This window comes from Musca domestica, unplaced genomic scaffold (assembly GCF_030504385.1).
Source record: "Musca domestica strain aabys unplaced genomic scaffold, Musca_domestica.polishedcontigs.V.1.1 17, whole genome shotgun sequence".
NCBI lineage: Eukaryota > Metazoa > Arthropoda > Insecta > Diptera > Muscidae > Musca > Musca domestica.
This window is the reverse complement of record NW_026712230.1, coordinates 13549018-13569508: the sequence shown is the minus strand read 5'-3', so window position 1 is coordinate 13569508 and position 20491 is coordinate 13549018. Positions and strand designations below refer to the sequence as shown.

The following is a 20491-nucleotide window of genomic DNA, read 5'->3' as shown; positions in this document are numbered from 1 at the left end:
AACATATTCTCACACTTTCCCACTCTCTGACACATGGTCCGCTTTCTCAAAAAAAAAAGGCAAGGGATATTAAAATTACTTAAAACTCCTTCTCCATCGTCATTGGGAAGAGAAATTGCAATTTTTATGTCCTTAATGAAAATTTGTGCTACACGATTCTGAGTAAATATTTTTACAATTTCCTTGACATTCCATGAGGGCAACACATATGCCACGTGTCACATGCCGCACTTACCACCATTGCTCTGGTGGCCACTAGCAGATTTTGGGCGCTGTTGTTGTCCATGGATGTTGGTACATAAAAGCGCTGTTTTCACGGAAATGATTTAAAGTTTTTTTGTTGTTGTTAATTTTTTTCCTCAACATTACCGGAGACCAGCCATTTCCTATCAGATACCATCTACCACCTTTAGCACCTCGAGAGAGCAAAGCTGTGCGGCCCAGTTCTTGTGGTCCTCCACACATTGTGACCAAGTGTGTGGTTGGGTTTGTCACGACGACAATGAGAAAGTCAAATGTCGAAAATAGTGTTAATATATCCTGGTCCCCTGGCCGGCCATTCGAAGGCCATAAGTAAGGTTATATATGACATTGTTGGGTTCGGTCGGTTGGTTGGTTAGCCAGCTAGCTAGCGAAAAATGACCACCAGAGTCTTTTTCATTTTGGTTGTACGGTAGCTTGGTTGTTCATATTTGACATTACACACACACACTCATAAAAACCACAATCCTTTAATTTACAGGTGTCATATACGGAGGCAAGAAACATTCATATATGAAGTGTCCACCAACCACTGGTGGCAGCTATTGCCAGCTTTTAGGCAACTAAAATGTAAGGAATGAATGGTCGGTCGGCCGGTTGGTCGGTCCACCACTCGTATTTTTGTTTATTTCGCGAGAGGTATTTTTATTATTGTCTTTGGAATTATTTATGCAAAATGTTTAAGTGGACAATAACACACTGGACATGTGTTTACACGGTGACATTCATTGGGGAAAAAAAACGAGAGGCAGTGTGGGAATTGGAAGGAATGTTTAAAATATCTACGATTTGTGTTATGAGAAAAAATTTACAAATCCACTATTATACAGGGTGAGATGAAAAAACTGCAACCAATTTTAGACTGCTGTCATTTCTAAAGCACTCGTCCGACGGCTGTTAAAATTATTCCAGTGACAGCTCATTATATTGTTTATAAGCGTACAGCATTTTGGCGAGAATTTTCCGGAAAAAAGTTATTCTTGATGGAATTCAAGCGGGATAGTGTGATTTCTTTATATTTGGCTGGAAAACCACATGTGGCTATCCTTAGACCACTCCAGCATTTAAATGTGAATAAATCTTCTGTGTCTCTTACCATCGCTCATTACCGTGATACTGGTAGCGTAGCCCGACGTCAAGGAAGTGGACGGAAGAAAACTGCAACATCAGCAGAAATGGTTCGAAAAGTAAAGAAGCGACTTGATCGAAACCCGCGTCACAGTGGTTCGTGAGCTGAACATATCGCAATATTCCATTCGGCAAATATTGACAAATGAGCTGGGGGTAAAGTTACTGAAATTCCAAAAAGTGCAAGATCTTACATCGCAACAGAAAGAAAATAGACTCAAAAGAGCTAAAGAGTTGCTTCGCTTGGTCGAAAGTGGTGAACTGTTTTCTCCGATGAGAAAACATTCGTTGTCCAGCAATTTGTAAACATACAAAATACAACGTGTTTACTTGCCAAAGAGGTCAGCTGAAAATGTGCACCTTCGGCCACCAGAACTGAAACGCCGGCGATGATCACCCTCCGCTCGTATTAATCGACCGTGGCATCAGAATAAATGCCGAATATTATCGCGAAAATATTCTGGAGGGTGTATTAAAGCCTTGGGCACGCAAACATTTTGGTCACAGACCTTGGACATTCCGACAGGACTCAGCACTATCGCTCTCAAAACACGCCACCCAAGAATGATTAAAAAATTGAGGTTCCTCGCTTCATTTCCAACGCACAATGGCCACCAAAATCTCCGGATACCAATCCGTTGGACTATTGTGTCTGGAGTATTTTGGAAAGCAAGGCTGGCACTAAAAATGCCAAAGTGTCGATCACCTCAAACAAGCGCTTCGCCGGGAATGGGCCAAAATACCGCAGAGCAACATTCGGGTAGCGTGTGACGGTTTCATTGGCCATTTAAAGGCCATAATTCGTGCAAAAGGTGACCAGTTCGAACAAATTATACTAAAATTTGATGCTATTTCCGATTTTTTTTTGCTTTTATTCAATAAAATTAAAAAAAAAATGTAAAAATTATGGCGTTTGACTTTGTTGCAGTTTTTTTTTTATTTTACCCTCTTGAGAATCGGATGTTTATTTCTTATTTTATGTGAGTTGTGATTATTCAAAATTTTGAGAGTTTTAATGGGGGGGGGGAGGTCTATGTAGCAGAAAGTGTGATTCGATTTATTTCATCTTCGTACCAGATCTTGCATTGGTAAAAATATTGGGATGCGCGGGACACATATTTTATAAGAGGCACAATTATTCACAAATTTTGACCTTTTACGGTGTAGGTACATGGTAGAGTCCGGTTTCGCAAAATATATAAATATTAGGATTTGCCAATTTGAAGCAAAATTAAATAATCCTTTATTGCTCTATATGGTAGATTTTTTTCTGCCAAAATTGTGACTCCAAATATCCTAAAAGGGAGTTGAGCCTACGGGCTAAAACCGTTATTTCGATAAAGCACGCTTTCGCCGTATCATATTATATATACTCTCTGTAGCCTTATTGAAGGTATAAAAATAAAAATTCTTAAAAAAAATCCCATTAATTGTTGAAAAATTCACAAATAGCTTTCCCAATAATAAACAAAACCTTCAAAAATCTACGAAAACTCATGATTATAGCAGTTAACTTTTAAAAAAATAAATATTAAAGCCACGCCAATTTTTTGGAAAACATTGTCTTTAAAAAAGTAGTACCAGGAACAATCTGAAAATATACTTTTTGTCCTTTAAAAAATATATATTCTTAAAAATAGCTTTTTACAATTCTGTTGGTCTTTTGAAATTTGTATTCATTTCAATTGACCTCTTCGCATTTCTTCCATAACGAAAGACCTTCTTTGCTTCCGCAACAATTTTTATTTATTACCGTCGTTTGTTTTATTATGAAACGTTTTCACTATTTTATTTGCCATCAGGCATCCAATCACAATTTTTATTTTCGTTTTCATTTTCATTTTTTGTTGTTGTGAGCGGTCACGTAATGCCAATCGTATACCACCATCGGATATAAAATTAATCAATTAATATGTTATAAATGTCACGATTTATTTGTCACTAGTTGTTGCTGCTGTTGTTGGCAACAACAACAACAACAAAACGAGAAGATATACCCAAAAAGAGAACAAAATCCTTAAAATCAACAAAAAAAGAAGAGAAAACATCGAGGACATAAATGGCAGTAACCCAAGTTCATTCCTTGTTACTTTAATATTTATAAAAATTACTTTCATTGGCCGGGCAGGCGGCCATCCCTATCGTCATCATCATCGATAGCTGTTAGGGTGAACTACAAATGGTTGGGCGGATGGAGGGGGTCCAGGAAACCCATTTGTATAGTTATCAATTTGATTGTTGGTTGGCTTGTTTTTCTCGCTACTCTCAGATTTCACTTGTCGGTTCTGTTGCTGGTTGAAGGGATGGAGTCATGTTTTCCATTTTATGAATAATTTAAAATGAGTATTTCGATTTGTTGTTTTTTCATTCTCTTCGATTTGAGCTACGGTAGGGTGGTGTGTGTGATTTATTCGCCCGTTTTTTTTGTAAACCACATGTTTTTTGTTACCACATATATTTGCTGCTACTCGGATTCACATCTGTGGTCTGTGTGCTGCCACAGATAGGAGTTGTTACAAAATTGACTATTCGATGTCCTGCCCATGCTTGCCAAGGGGAAGTCAGTCCATTATGTGAGGCACTTTAGTGTGACATATTGTCGCGAATTTCAAATATTCTCGTGCAAAAAAAGGCACACTTGTCAGAAGATGTTCAGTTTGGGTTGAAGAGTTTTGTTGTTTTTCCTTTTCTTATTTATGATTTTTCCGAGGGTCCTCCCACGTGAGAGACAGTGGGTGAAGAACGGATTTGTTTGTGTTTTTAGGAAGAAACGGGGGAGAAATTATTTGACTAGAAATTTTTTGCAAGAAAATATGTAAAAAATTCTCGTTTACGGTCTTGGTATTTGAGGAAATGTTTAAAATTCATTTTAAATCGGTGAAAATATATATATTTTAAAAAAAAACCTTTTTTGAAAAATTAATGTTTTTTGAAAAAAATTTTATTAAAATAAAACAAACAAATTTAAAAAATAATGTTTATAAATTGTTATATTTCTGCACTTGCAACTGCCCGCTACCTTGTCAGAGAAAAATCCACCATAAAATGTTAGATTCGTTTCAACAGTTCGTTTGGGCTTTTTAGTACTCAACATACACAATTTGTTCAGTTTGACAAAGTCTTTAATCAAAACTTTATAAATCTTATTTGTAGACTTTCAGTATTTTATATTTTATATAAAATTTTCCTTTTTCGGAAAGAATAATAGAAAAATGTTTACCTTTTACACTAAAATTTTCAAAATCTTTCATTTTACAGTTTACTGAGGAGGATATTAGTAGAACCATTGGACAATGAACCCACATCCAATTATTTTTGTACAAAACTATTTTAATGTCTGCATATGTAAACCCTAGAAACAAACAGTGATCTTAATATCAAATTCTCTTTCCCTTTACCCCATAACAAATTTAGCTACATTTAGTACACATATCCAAAACACTCTACATCTCTACATCCTAGACACCAACAGCAATCCAACATTGGTACCATTTAGTACTTTTCGACCTCAATATCAAATTTCGGGACTTTATCTTTCCCGTTACCCAATACCAAATTTAGCAACATTTAGGTCACATATCCAAAACACTCTACATCTCTCCATCCTAGACACCAACAGTAATCCAACATTGGTACCATTTAGTACTTTTCGAACAAGATCTCAATACCAACAGAGACCTCAATATCAAATTTCGGGACTTTATCTCTATCCGTTCACCAAATATTAAATATAGTACCATTTAGTACTTTTCGTACAATTATGGTAGTCATTTCCAAAATCACCTCCACATCTTAACCACAGACACCAACAGTTATATATATATAAAATTTCAGCATAGAGCTATTCCTTAACCCAATACCAAATTTAGTATTATTTAGTACTTTTCGTACAATTATGGTAGACATTTCCAAAATCACCTCTACATCTTAACCACAGACAACAACAGTGATATGTATATAAAATTTCAGCAAATAAAATAAAATTTTAGTATTATTTAGTACTTTTCGTACAATTAAAGTACACATCTCTAGTACCACCTTCATATCATAAATCCAATTACCAATAAAGACCTCAAAATCAAATTTGAGGGTTCGAGTTCTGTCCCTTCAATCAATACTAAATTTAGTACCATTTAGTACTTTTCGTACTTATATAGGACGCATTTTCAAGACCACCTCTATAGCTATATTCCAGTTACCAACAGAGACTTCAATATCGAATTTGAGGATTCGAGTCCTATTCCTTCAACCAATATTAAATTTAGTACCTCGTAGTACTTTTCGTACAATTATAGTACACATTTACAAGCCATTGATAAATCTAAAACACAGATAGAATCAGTAATTTACCTTCACCTTTAGGTAATGCCAAATAAAGTATCATACAATACTTTTCGTACAATTGTAGTACACATTTCGGAAAGCACCTACATATGTCCACATTTCCTCCCCATGAACAGGGACCCTAATACCAAACTTTAAATTTTTAAGCACTATCTGTTCACCCAATACCAAATTATACCAAATTCAATACTTTTCGTACAATTATAGTACACATTTCCAAACCCCAACCTCATATATCAATTCCTGTTACCAGCAGAGACCAAAATATAAATTTTCAGGATTTCAGCTCTATTCCTTCACCTAATACCAAATTTAGTACAATTTAGTACTTTTCCTACAAATATAGAACGCAATTCCAATCCACCGTCAAATGTCAAACATTGATACCAAGAGCAATGTAAAAATTAAATTTCAGATCTCTATGCATTCACCCAATACTAAATACTATAAATTTAGTACACATTTCCGATACCATCTCGATATGTCCACATTTCCGAAATCATCTCCACATGTACAGGAACCCTAATACATTTCCAAAAAGCACCGTCATATATCAAACTTACTTTCCCAACCTTAATTCTCATACCAAATTTCAAGTTTTTAGCTCTATCCGCTCACATGGTATATAATGGCACCATTGTGCCATTTTGGTATTTTTTGTTAAATTAAGGTTAGATTTTTCAAAAAACGCTTTGGTACATTTATTCTGCACTTCATCAAACCTGCACCCAATTTCATTGCGTTTGTCCTTTTAGTACTTTCCGTAACCTTTTAGTACGAATTTTCAAAAACCCAGCCTTACCACACGCCGACGTACTAAGATTGGTCTTCGTGCATAATTTTAAGATTCCGTTTAATCTGGGCGTTAATTCCAGATATTGCAAATATTGACCACCCTCTATTCGGGAGGTACTTGATGGAGTGGGCTAATAATCTCCATTTTTACACCTGACCGAACAATGATAAGAATTTTGAAAGTTTACACAAAATTAAGTGATCTTTTCTTGTTGTAAAAGATAAATTATTTTCTGTGAATATTCTGTCCTTTTATGGGCAGGTAGCTGAAGCAGTGGACCCATATTGCTCATTTCTGAACTCGATGTAATTTTGATAAAAAAAATATTTCGGTGTACCACGTTTGAACCAAATCAGATACTCTCTTCGACAGTTACCGTGCGCGCCAGCCAGACGGTCAGACGCCCCTAAATCGACTCATAAACGGATTTTGTCCTAAGAGACATAGGGTCTAAAGGTGTTATTTCGATGGGGCACGTTTTGACCGTATCAAATGATATATACTCAATGTAGCCACCATACTATAGATGGTATAGCAATTTTGTCATTCCGTTTGTAACTTCTAGAAGTACTCATGTTACACCCAAGCACTCATATATTTTTGATCTACTATCTTTCGAGCGAATTTTTAAGAAGGAAAACATTTTGCACACACCTTGTCTTTTTCACTTTTTCGTATAGCCCTCAAACAACTGTACCTCCCGATATTCGGTATTTACGTTACGGTATTTTGAAGTTCCAGTACATCAATACCAATACTTTTGTGTTTAAAAAGTTTCTTTACCTCTTGGAAGCTCGGCAAGGCGATCTAACCGCGGTTTTAGTTCTTAGACCTTTATTTGAACCAAGCAGTGGTCTCTGAAAAGAGGAAAAGAACTTTCCTCGCAAAAAATCACTTGCCGATTTGCTTTGAAACTTTTATAAATTTTCGACAATGTGGCTTGTTTGTTCGGGATACCGTAGTATTTTGTTGTTGCAAAATGGTCAGGCTTATCCCTTTATTGTTGTTTTTATAAAAACAACGTTTGTTTATTAGTGGAGAACGATGGTAATGTTTACCAGGGGGTAAGGCAGGGAATACCTAGGTTTCGGAAAGAGCCACCAATCCTCATCAGTTCCCTTGTTTTTGTCTGGGATATTCTCCCCAGAAGTTATTTTAAAAATAACTTCTATGACAAAAAACATTTTTTTTTTACCCAAGTGACGAGATCGTAAGCTCAATAGAAGAGGAACCAAAGAATTATATAAAACTAAAATTCTTTTGGAAAGTCTTCTAAATCTTACAACCGCACTTATAAACATTTTCATCTTTCTCCACTTGTTATGCTTTCGTTCAACCTGAACGAAGTAGCATAACCATGTAAGTTGGTTTTGTCTGTTACAACAAAAACCCTTTCGTCGACCGTGCCTTGTCTATAAATAGAACAGTGTGGCTTGTTTGTTCGGGATACCGTAGTATTTTGTTGTTGCAAAATGGTCAGGCTTATCCACAATTGTTTTTTATTTTTATTTATTTTTGTCTATATTAAGTGTCTTTCAGTTACCCACTGTTCGCGGTAACATTTCCCACACTCTTTCGCACATAAGTACATCCCCTTAACTTGTGGTTAAACCTTCGGAGTCTAGCAAAGTGCTACATTTCAAGGAGCATCATCATAAGCACAAAAAAAAAACAACGAGTTAAGTCTAAAGGATTCATGTCGAGTATGTGTTGGCATTAATAAGTCAACAGAAAAATATCTTCCTTCGTCCTTCTTCTTTGTGTTTCTTTAAGTACTTAAGGGAGCAGCAAGTAGCTCAAACAAATCATGCTAAACTTGAAATCCGTTAAGGTTTATTTCCGTTTCCGTTTGCTAAACGGGCCACTCTAAAATATTTGAATGTTTGGCATATTTGTTGTTGTTGTTGTCGTTCTCTTTTACACTTGTTTGGCATTTTGACGCAAATACTTCTTGATTCAATCAGCGTTTTGACGATTCCTTTGATTTCTTCATACGAAAGCAATTTTTTATGATATTTTCTATTGCATTTGCCAAGAATGTCCTTGTCATTGGTTGGTGGCTTTGGAAAATGTTGTATTTTTTTAAGAAATATTTATGATGGCATTTGAGGTCATTACATATGTTAGACATGTTCACCCAAAACGCCTTTACATAATAAAAAAGCAGTCTCAACAAGAAATATAAGAGTTATGACAGGGGACCACCACACAACGAGCCACACACACAAAATAATGGCAATAATAAAATCGTTGAAATATCGAAATTTACTTGTAATGTTTTGTACATGTGTGGGTGCGTGAGAGAGTCCTTGAAATTTCTATAAAATATTTATTGAATTCAGCAAAATTGGCTGTGGGAATTTTTGGAAAACTCAGCGAAAATTTTTATGTATTTAGCCTTGTGTCCTTTTAAGGATTGTATAATATTAGATACGATTACAAAAGTGTCACAATAAAAAATAAGGTCTCAATAAGGTTGCATTGTGGTATTGTAAAACATTTCCAGAAAAATCTTCAGTTGTGATTTCAAACATTACACAATATTAAATCTCAATCGTGATTAAGTATGGATTTACCATAGAAGAGCTGGAGCTCTCCTATTTGCCACAGAAGAGCTGGAGCTCTCCTATTTGCCATAGAAGAACGGCGCTCTCCTATTTGTCGTAGAAGAACTGGCGCTCTTCTATTTTCCATAGAAGAGCGGGAGCTTTATTTGGTTACTTCCTTTCTTTATGTGAGATATGTGATAATTTTTAGAAAAAATGTGTGTGAGGTTCCAGATATAGTAGATCGAGGTATTCCATTTGCATACTTCATCCAATACAGATACAAATATTGGTATGAGCAAAATTTGAAGGAAATCGAATATTTATATCCAATTTTATGCGAAATTATAAATTCCGTTAAATTCCATATTGACTTGTTTCGCAATTTATGACAAATTAAAATATTGAAAGTTGTGACTCTTTGGGTGAGGTACCAAGAGGAGTTCGCAGGTATATATCATCTTCACAACAGATCTTATTTTAGCAAAAATGCTTGTGTGTGGAATTTGAAGAGAGTTGGATGCTTCTTTGAGCGTTCTGTTTTTCACAATCTTGAACCCTGTGTGGGGGAGCTACCAGAAGGAGTGGACCGATACATCCCATCTGCACAGCTGATCTTGTGTTAGTAGAAATAATGGTATGTGTGCCGTTATATGGGGACTATATCAAAACGTGGACCTATACATACAATGTTTCGCCACACGAACTAGGACCCATTATGACCCACAAATACCAATTTTTAGACAAATCAGTGAAAAAATGTGGCAAAAACCATCAAAATACCGAATATCGGGAGGTACCGTTATATGGGGACCAGAACGTGGATCGATATATCTCATTATATCTCATACCAACCATCCTAGACACAACACAAATTGCTCTGCTAAATTTTGGCGCTCTACGTCAAATAATGTGGGCTGTATCGTGATTTCAACAGACAGACGTACAGACAGACAGACGGACAGACAGACAGACGGACAGACAGACAGACGGACATCGTTAAATCGACTTAGAATTTTATGCTGATTATGAATATATATACTTTATGGGGTCTACGACGAATATTTAATTATATTACAAACGGAATGACAAAGTTAATATACTCTCCTTTCCAAGGTGAAGGGTATAAAAACGTTGACCTTTGAGGGAGAGGTACCAGAAGGAATTGCCGGATATCGAAATTTGGAAATGTTGACCTTTTGCTGGAAGAAAGGATAATCCGGTTTTTCAAATAATACACATCACAAATATATCACAGCAGTCCCAGTGCTCGCGCCAAACTTCGCATTATATCGCTTACTTCGCCACATTTCACAAGGACACTTTAATTACTCCTAGAACTCTTGGTATTCAAAGTAGGTTATGTCGTTCGACATGTTGGTATAGCTTCCCTACTAGAACACCAATTTTAGAAATACTCCCCTGGACTTCTTTGCACTTATATTTGGAGTTTTATTTTTCCAATAGGTTCCATGTAAGCCCTAGCCTCATTGTACCCTACACCACAAGGTAGTCATGGTATTTTGTCTCTGTGCATTTGTTTGTAATAGGCAAAAGGAAACGAGATAGACCCTTTTGATAATCACCATAGAATTACATTCTGAGCCGAATTATGCATGTCCGCCCGACTGTCCATGTATTCTTGTAAACAAAGTACAGGTCGCATTTATAGCCCGGTCCAGATGACATTTTGCACAAGTCGTTTATTTGGCCCAAGGTCGAACCCTATTAAAATTGGTAATTGAATTGGATAATCCGTCAAAATTTAGATATATATCTTTGTCCGATTTGCCTTTTATTGTGCACCAAACGTGAGATATCAACCCAAATAGTATGGAATTTCGCATACGACTAAATTAGGCCTGAAAATAAGTATACTAAATTTGATCAAAATCGGCTCCGATATAACTATAGCTCCGATACATGTTGTTCATCCGATTTGTTATTTTTGCCGTCCGCTGCCGTAATATACACTCTGCAACAGCGGCATTCGGGAAAATATATCAAATACAGCTCAGAAATACCTTTGCTAAAATTTTATCGAGATCGGTTCAGATTTGGGTATAGCTCCCATATATAGCTTCGTACGATTTGTCTTTTATTGTGCACCAAACGTGTAAATGTGACGGAACTTTGTACTTATGTTTGAGTCAAGAAACTAATATGTTAAATTTTGTGAAAATCGGTTCAGATAAAGCTATAGCTGTCATATATATTGTTCATCCGATTTGTTATATTTTTTCTCCGCAGCTGTAAAATGCACTGTGCAACAACGATATTTGGTGAAATATATCAAATACAGCTCAGAAATATCTCTGCTAAATTTTATGAAGATCGGTTCAGATTAGTATATAGCTCCCATATATATCTTGCTCCGATCTCAATTTAATCGTGCACCAAATGGCACAAGGCACAAATGCCTCGGAAAATTTAGTACCAATTGATTCAGAGGAGGATATTCCTCTCATATATTAGTTCCTTTGGACTTTAAATTATAACTAAAACTATATAGTTGGTATGATGTAATTCTCACAAATTCCCCATAAAAACTTTATTTTTTTTGAAGCTCTACTAAAAGTGCAAGTGGTGTAGGGTATCATAAAGTCGGCCCGTCGGACTTTAAGATTTTCTTTACTGATTTTTAAACTTTCGAAATTTTAGATTACAAGCAAATCAGTTTAAAAATTAAATATTAATATTTTAAAAATCGACTCCAATTTAAAGCAGGCTATGTCTTTGGTGGAAATATTCCCACGAGGACTTTTGTTTTGTGATCTATTTCTAATGCACTAGATTCTTCGACTATTTTCTGTATTTCTCCTTCTCAATTTAAGCAGATAAATATACTTAGAAATCATTAAATTAGCCTCAAAACCCCCACCATATGAGTATACTTTTGAGTTTTTTTTTTTTTTTTTTTTTTAAATAAAAACAAATTTCTTAGAATTTTGTCTAAATTACTTACACATGTTATAATATCTTCAGCAGTATTTTTTTCTATGTGTCTAAGATAAACAACAACTCTTTCTTTTATTTATATCTACATACAGATGTATGTGTGTGTTTTTTTTAATATATAAATGCCATAAATTAAAATATTTTTTTTTATCTAAATGTTTGTATGCCAAGACACAATTATTACTACTTGAGATTACATGAGAGAGATGAGCGCTTCGTTTTATATTCTAACTAAATACGTTTCTTTTTTTTTTGCTTCATTCATCCCTTTTGTTTATTATTTCAGGAAATCGCTGCGATTCTTATCAGCTTTGATAAACACAATGAATGGCAATCGAAAGAAGTCAAAACAAGGTGAGTCAGAAGTTAATTATTTCCTTTTAGAAAAAAGAGGTAATAAAAAAAACGGAAAAGAATACTAAAAAAGATGTGAGAATCGTAATAAAGTGAAAAATGCGTTTATAAGGAAAAATAAATATTTTTAACCGGCTTAAAGAAATATTTTCTTACAATTAAATAAATGAATTTAATTATCTCCAATTGAAATAAAAAGTTCGAAAATAATAAAAAAAATATTAAACTGTAATAGTCACTAATTGATTGAAAGTTTAAAAATATATGTAATTTTTTAAAATGCAAACTGTTCGTTGTTGTTCCATAATAAATAAGACCATAAGGGACAAAGGGAATAAAATTAATGTTTTTTTTTTTTTAATTAATTTATCAAAATTACAAAATAATAAAATTATCATTTAAAACGAAAGGACATAAAGAACACAAAATATGCTCTGAAATTATAGACCAATTTTGACATTTCTGTATTTTATTGATATTGTTATTTTTATTATTATTTTTATTTTTATTATTATTATTATTATTATATTATTATTATTATTATTATTATTATTATTATATTATTATTATTATATTATTATTATTATTATTATTATTATTATTATTATTATTATTATTATTATTCTTATTATTATTATTTTATTATTATTATTATTATTATTATTATTATTATTATTATTATTATTATTATTATTATTATTATTATTATTATTATTATTATTATTATTATTATTATTATTAGTATTATTATTATTATTATTATTATTATTATTATTATTATTATTATTATTATTATTATTATTATTATTATTATTATTATTATTATTATTATTATTATTATTATTATTATTATTATTATTATTATTATTATTATTATTAGTATTATTATTATTATTATTATTATTATTATTATTATTATTATTATTATTATTATTATTATTATTATTTTCTAATTATATATTTTTATTGTTGCAAAATAGTTAAGTTCAATCCCACAATTGTTGATTTTATAAAAACAACGTTGGTTTTTAGGGGGAAGATGATAATGTTGTTAAATTTAGAAGAAATGCCAAAAGAATTTTAGTTTAGTTCAATACTTTGGATTCTCTTCCATTAATCTTACGATTTCGTCGCTTGGGTAAAAAAGGTTTTTTGTCATAGAAGCCATATGGCTAGAGAGGGTATATATCATTTGATACAACCAAAACGTGTCTCATCGAAATAACGGTTTTAGACCCTAGGTCTCTTTGGACCCAATCAGTTTCCGGACATTTGGAGTCGATCTAGTAATGTCCGCCCGTTCATCTGTCTGGCTGGCAGGCGCGCACGGTGACTCTCGAAGAGAGTATCCGATTTGTTCCCAACTTGTTACATCGGAATATTATTATCAAACTTAGTTTGAGTACGGCGATGGGGAATATCGGTCTGCTCCTTCTGGTACATACCCACAAAAGGTCGAAAATTAAAAAAAAAATACTGCACAGAAAGTGAAAGTATAATCCGATTTTGCTCCAACTTTGCAAATCCAAATATTTGCATCAGTCCTAGGTCAGGTGCGAAAATGGACAATATCGGTCCACCCCATCAAGTACCTCCCCCACAAAGGGTAAACATTTTGAACAGTTATAACTCTTATGAAATGTGATATGAGCGTCCGATTTTCTGCAAATTGCACACATCACAATATTTTTATTAACCCAAGGACTGCTGTGAGCATGGAATATATCAGTCCACTCCTTCTAGTACCTCCCCCACAAAAGGGACAACATTTTCAAAACCTATCAAGCTCATAAATCGCGAAATTAACATCCGATTCCATTCCGACTTGACACATCCCAATATTTCCATCAACGCCAGATCTGTTATTGTGGAGATCGGACCAGTCCTTCTAGTTCCTCACCCACAAAGGGTCAAAATTTTGAATAATCAAAACGATCATAAAATCCGAAATTAGCATCGTGTTCTCCCCAAATTACAAACATGACAATATTTTTAATAACACAACATTTGCTGTGAAGATGGGATATATCGGTCCACTACTTCTGGTACCTCCCTCTCCATGAAACCGATAAAACGCGAAATTAACATCCGATTCCGAAACAAGTCAGCGATTCTTTCCAACTTGCTATATCTAAATATTTCTCTCAACCAGAATCCTGAGATGAATATGGAATTTATGATTTCGCATAAAATTGGATAACATTTTCGATTTTCTTGTAATTTTGCCAATACCAAAATTTTTATGTGTATTAGATGAAGTATGAAAATTGAATACTCCCGTCGACTATATCTGGTACCTCAAGCACATTTTAACATTTACTAAAAATTATCGCATATCTTAACCCGGCACGTCGCAATATTTATATCATATTTATTTAGGCCCGATACGAAATGGACAACATTGGCCCATTCCTTCGGAACCTACCCCACAGAGGGTCATCAATTTGAATAATCATAACAGAAATCAGCGTATATAGTTAAATGATTGAATATTGGCCGAGGGTATACACCTTTCAGAAAAACCGACTGATATATTTTAACTTGTTTTTAAATAATTCTTGTGAGAAATGCCCCAGACAAAAAGGGGAACTTATGAGGGTTTGGTGGCTCTTTTCGAAGCCACCTTGGCTTACCCCCTGGTAAACATTACCATCACTCTCCACTAATAAACAAACGCTCTTTTTATAAAAACAACAAGTATGGAATAAAGACTAACTATTTTGCAACCCGAACAAAGATGCCAATACTATTCTATATATTTTTTATATTATGTATTTAACCAGTATAACAATATAAATTTCATTTTTATAATGATTCGCTGTGTTCGACTGTATATTTAACCTATTTTTGTTATCAATGTAAACCATGCCGAAAATTAATTTTTTACTCAATGTTTATTATTGTCTGTTATTTCTTTCAGACCGAAAAGTGGCTCTCTATTGTTATACTCCCGTAAAAAGGTGCGTTATCGACGTGACGGCTACTGTTGGAAGAAACGCAAAGATGGCAAAACCACACGTGAAGATCACATGAAACTTAAAGTACAAGGCACAGAGGTACGTTTAAAAAAATATTTGCTGGGAAAATTCTCTTTATTTCTTATTCAATTATATTGAGATTGGAAAGCGAGATCACGTGTGTGTGATTCATCAAGAAGTACTGTTCAGTACATTTCAATTTAATTACGCGGAGGGGTTTGAAATTCTGAGACAAAGTTGTTTATGGTCTTAAACGAATCTAATTTATTTTTATGATACTTTGTATTGAAAATTGATTCCATGTCTCCAAAGTGTACCACCTCTAGCAACACTAACACTCACTCTTAAGTATTTTTATGATAATTGATTTCTTTTGATTTTACGGATTTGGTCGAAATTTAGAATTTTAATTTACTAATAGGGAGAATATCGAGTCGATTTTTAGAAACAGTGTCGGGGTTTATTCTAAAGTTTGTTCCATTATCCTGAGTAACAAAAGTAACTCTGCTACGTAAGGTTATCTCCCTCATTTTAGATATTTTAAAAATCGTGCCCACTATTTCCTACGGAACGGAAATCATCTTGCACATAATTGTCCATATATGTAGAATCCGTTAAATAACAGAAAATTGAGTTTTGCTTCGGCTGCGTGGCACGTTCTCTTCAATTTTTGTGAACAAAAATTCGTTCAACATGGCTCGTAAGCGTAGCGGTTACTCCTTGCTCATTTGCATCTGGGGAAAATCCGTACCAAACAGTGATTCGTTTTGGGTGCATGAGCTTTCCAATAAATTCTTTCAAAACTAATCTAATCATGAGCTAGTGTAGGTACTAGTTGTGGACCCTTTATTTTTCATGTCATTGTTATACGAATTTTAAAGAATCAAATCTATCACGCCTTCGATTTTTCGTTATATCTATCTGAAGTAATTTTGAAATAAAAGGCATATAAAACGTAAATTCCTCTTTATTTAGGCCGGTTCTCAATGGGGCATCTTTAATAGCATTACTGCCGCTCTATACAGCTTCTCTACAGCCAGCTTTAAAAAAAATAATTTATAAAATATAATGTATATATAGGTCCACGTTTAGTTATATTCCCCATATAATTGTTCCACCCTATATTCGGTATTTTGATGATTTTAGCTACAGTGTTCATCGGACTCGGTTCTAATTTCGTATTTGAAGTTCGTAATGGGCACTACAGCCTATGAGAGAAAATTGCATATGCAGGCCCATGTCGTCGTATGGCCTCCATATAACGGTACTTCTCTATATTCGGTATTTTGTTGATTTTAGTGACATTATTCACCTACATTGTTTTAAATTTCATATTTGAAATTCGTAATGGGTACTACAGCCTATGACAAAAATTGTCTATGAAGGTCCAGGTCTTCGTATAGCACCTAAATATCTGTACCACCCTATATTCGACATTTTGATGATTTTAGTGACATTATTCACCTTGATATGTGTACTGCAGCCTGTGACAGAAAATGCCTATTCGAGTCTACGTGTTCGTATGGGAGTAAATTTTTTTAATGGATTCTAAGTTTTATTTATTTATTTTATTTTATTATTATTTTTTAAATGTTATTAAAATTTCCAAATTTTTCCAAATGGTGGAGGATAACTTGTAACTTTTAAATTGTTTTTTTTTTCTTTCTTTCAAAAAAAATGATTGAAACCTTGATTTAAACGAGATTGCAGCAAGTCAAAAAATCACAAAATTATTTTTCATGAAATCTACCTAGGTCCCAAAATAAATCAAAACTTTAAATCCTAACAGAAGCATAACAGTTAACTTTTTGTTGTCATGTTTAATCCAATTCGAGTCTACGTGTTCGTATGGGGAGTAAATTCGGTATTTTTATGATTTTAATAAAAATTTTTAACGGATTCTAAGTTTTATTTATTTATTTTATTATTATTATTATTATTTTTTTTTTTTTGAAAATTTCCAAATTTTTTTCAAATGGTGGAGGATAACTTGTAACGTTTAAATTGTTTTTTTTTTCTTTCTTTCAAAAAATGGTTGAAACCTTAATTTAAACGAGATTGCAGCAAGTCAAAAAATCACAAAATTATTTTTCATGAAATTCTACCTAGGTCCCAGAATAAATCAAAACTTTAAATCCTAACAGAAGCATAACCGTTAACTTTTTGTTGTCATGTTTAATCCAAAATTTCTTTAAATCAAATTATTCTCTTGAAAATTGAATCGTTTAAATTTTTCTCACATTCTCTTGAATTCAAATCAAAATTACTCGATGAAATTCCGTTGTTTCCCTTTGTGTCCAGCAATTAAGCTTTTCAAGTGCAATATTCTCAAATCGGAACTACAAATCCCATAAGTGTAAATGTTTTTCTTTCACACATATGAAGACGATAAAATGGCCAAAAAGCAAATCCAGTCACCACATGGAATACATATTCCCTTGGCTTCCTTCCTCTCGCACGAAACTCACAAGAATCCAAAGTGTTTTTAAGGGCCGACAAATTAGCGTCGTTTATAAGGATTTTCTTTGGAATTAATTTACGACTTAATGAAGAATTTTAGACAATTAGACAGAAGAGCGATAAACGGAGAGTTGTGAATTAGATGGGAGGGGAAGCGTAAGGATTGGGATAAGAGCTACTTTGGCATTCGGGGATTGTTTGCTATTTTTTTTTTTGCCTCTGTTTTTTTTTTTTTTTTTGTTCTTTGTTGACCCTTTTGTTTTGGGCTGCTTGTACAACTAAATAAACACTACTGGTCGTACATGTTTATCTTGAGTGTTTTTGTTGGATTTGTATGTTGTTTTTTCTTAAGAATATTTTTGGGAGCTATGGATTTGCAGAAAATTCTTTTTTTTTTTTTTTTTTGGCGGAAAATGCCATGAATTATGATTTCCTAACGGAAACATAGAAAATTACTCGTTTCTACTCCCGTCCAAAAATTTCAGTGGACATAAAAACAGATTTTTGTTCACTTTTTGTTCGTCAATGCCATCGTGATACTCTAGGGTTTATTTTCTGGATTGTTTCTTTTTTGCAGTATTTTTTCGACCAAAATAACTAAATAAATACCAAAGAACATATATTTAATAACTGTAATTTTCATTAAATATAACATCGATTCCCATAAAAGCTAATGTCATTTACAATAATTTCTATTGAAAATATTGTCGATAACAAAAACTTCCACAAAAATATTGCCAATAACAATAGTTAAATACAATAGTTAAAAAATATTGTCGATAACAATATAGAAAAATAGTTTCTATAGAAAATATTGTCGATAACGATAATTTTCATAGAAAATATTTTCGATAACACTAGCTTCTTAAAAAAAATGTCGATAACAATAGTTATCTATTATAGAAAATATTGTCGATAACAATAATTTCTATAGAAAATATTGTCGATAACAATAATTTCTATAGAAAATATTGTCGATAACAATAATTTCTATAGAAATTGGTGTCGATAACAATAATTTCTATAGAAATTGGTGTCGATAACAATAATTTCTATAGAAATTGGTGTCGATAACAATAATTTCTATAGAAATTGGTGTCGATAACAATAATTTCTATAGAAAATATTGTCGATAACAATAATTTCTATAGAAAATATTGACGATAACAATAATTTCTATAGAAAATATTTTCGATAACAATAATTTCTATAGAAAATATTTTCGATAACAATAATTTCTATAGAAAATATTGTCGATAGCAATAATTTCTATAGAAAATATTGTCGATAGCAATAATTTCTATAGAAAATATTGTCGATAACAATAATTTCTATAGAAAATATTGTCGATAACAATAATTTCTATAGAAAATATTGTCGATAACAATAATTTCTATAGAAAATATTGTCGATACAATAATTTCTATAGAAAATATTGTCGATAACATTAATTTCTAAAAAAAAATATTCGATTATCATTTTTCTAAAAAAAAATGCTACCGATAACTAAATTTTATATATAAGTATTGTCCATTCGTTCCCATTGTAACTAATGCTCTAGTAGTACAAAATTGGTCGGTTTTTGGAAAAAAGGACTTAAATCTATAACAACAACTCTCCTTAACACATATCTTTTATTGTTTGGTGTCTCTTTCACTTTCCATCATCGTTTGGCTAAAGGGAAGTGTTTTTAGTTTCAAAATTAAAATCAGAGTAATTTCACGCCAATTTTTTGTTTGTTTTTCCTGTCGTTGTTTTGTTGTTAGAAGGTTTTAATTTTTATGAAAGTTATATTTGCCAACCTATTTACGTTTATGTCCTTTTTTTGTTGCTCTCCCAATATAAATGTCTTTAAAAGTGGATGTAAATACTTTTTTTTTGTTTGTTTTCCTTGGTCGGTGTCAAGTATTTGTTTTTTTCGCTTGGCAGATTCCTTGAGAGTTGGAAAGACATCAATGTACTCTGGGAAGATTTATGTTTTATATGAAGACGGAAATGCTAAAACAACAAACGCGTCTGTCTAATGTCTGGAATATTTTTAACGCGATAACTGACTACAACTAATATGTTTATGAACACAAACGTTTATTCATTCATTTTTCATTTTTTGTGAATTTTTTGGGACAGTGGGACAGAAAAAATACAGCATACATGGTACAATGATATCAAGGTAGGGCTATGATGCCATATGATTTCAATTTTTTTATTTTCTTGGCTTAATATGTCATCTTTTTTTGTTTATGTGTGTGTTTTCTTTTCAATAACAAAAAAAATTAAAAAAAAAGCATTCAAATTCGGATGTTTTCAAAATGTTTATTTCATTGTATGCATCAACAAAATCTAGAGTTTTTGTAGCGAAATAATCCTTTAGAGATATATAGAACCTGGTTTTGAAAAGAAGTGTGGATCTTTCATTAAGTTTTCGCGGTTTTCAATTATTTATTCAAAATAAATGCAACAAGTTGTTTGATTTTGTTATTGTTTTGATACTATTTCTGACGTTACAAGCCAAACAGGTAGACATCTATACTTGCAATTTTTTCAAAGTTGACCTACCTTCTCTTCATTGTACCATGACAGCATATTTGTTATCGACTCCACTTTACAAGAATCGACAATTTGTTTTTTTTAATAGTTGTTATCGAAAATATTTTCTACAGAAAAAT

At 32.8% G+C, this 20491-nt stretch overlaps 1 protein-coding gene across 2 annotated transcripts in view; it reads left to right on the top strand.

Annotated features, from left to right (window-relative positions):
* LOC101895484 (calmodulin-binding transcription activator 1) overlaps positions 1 to 20491 on the top strand; it is a 180981-nt gene that overhangs the window by 135996 nt on the left and 24494 nt on the right. For both annotated transcript variants that reach the window (XM_059120576.1, XM_059120577.1), the window contains 2 exons: positions 12320 to 12387; positions 15308 to 15443. In XM_059120576.1, coding sequence (XP_058976559.1) covers positions 12320 to 12387; positions 15308 to 15443 — 204 coding nt within the window. The remainder of the gene's footprint in view (positions 1 to 12319; positions 12388 to 15307; positions 15444 to 20491) is intronic.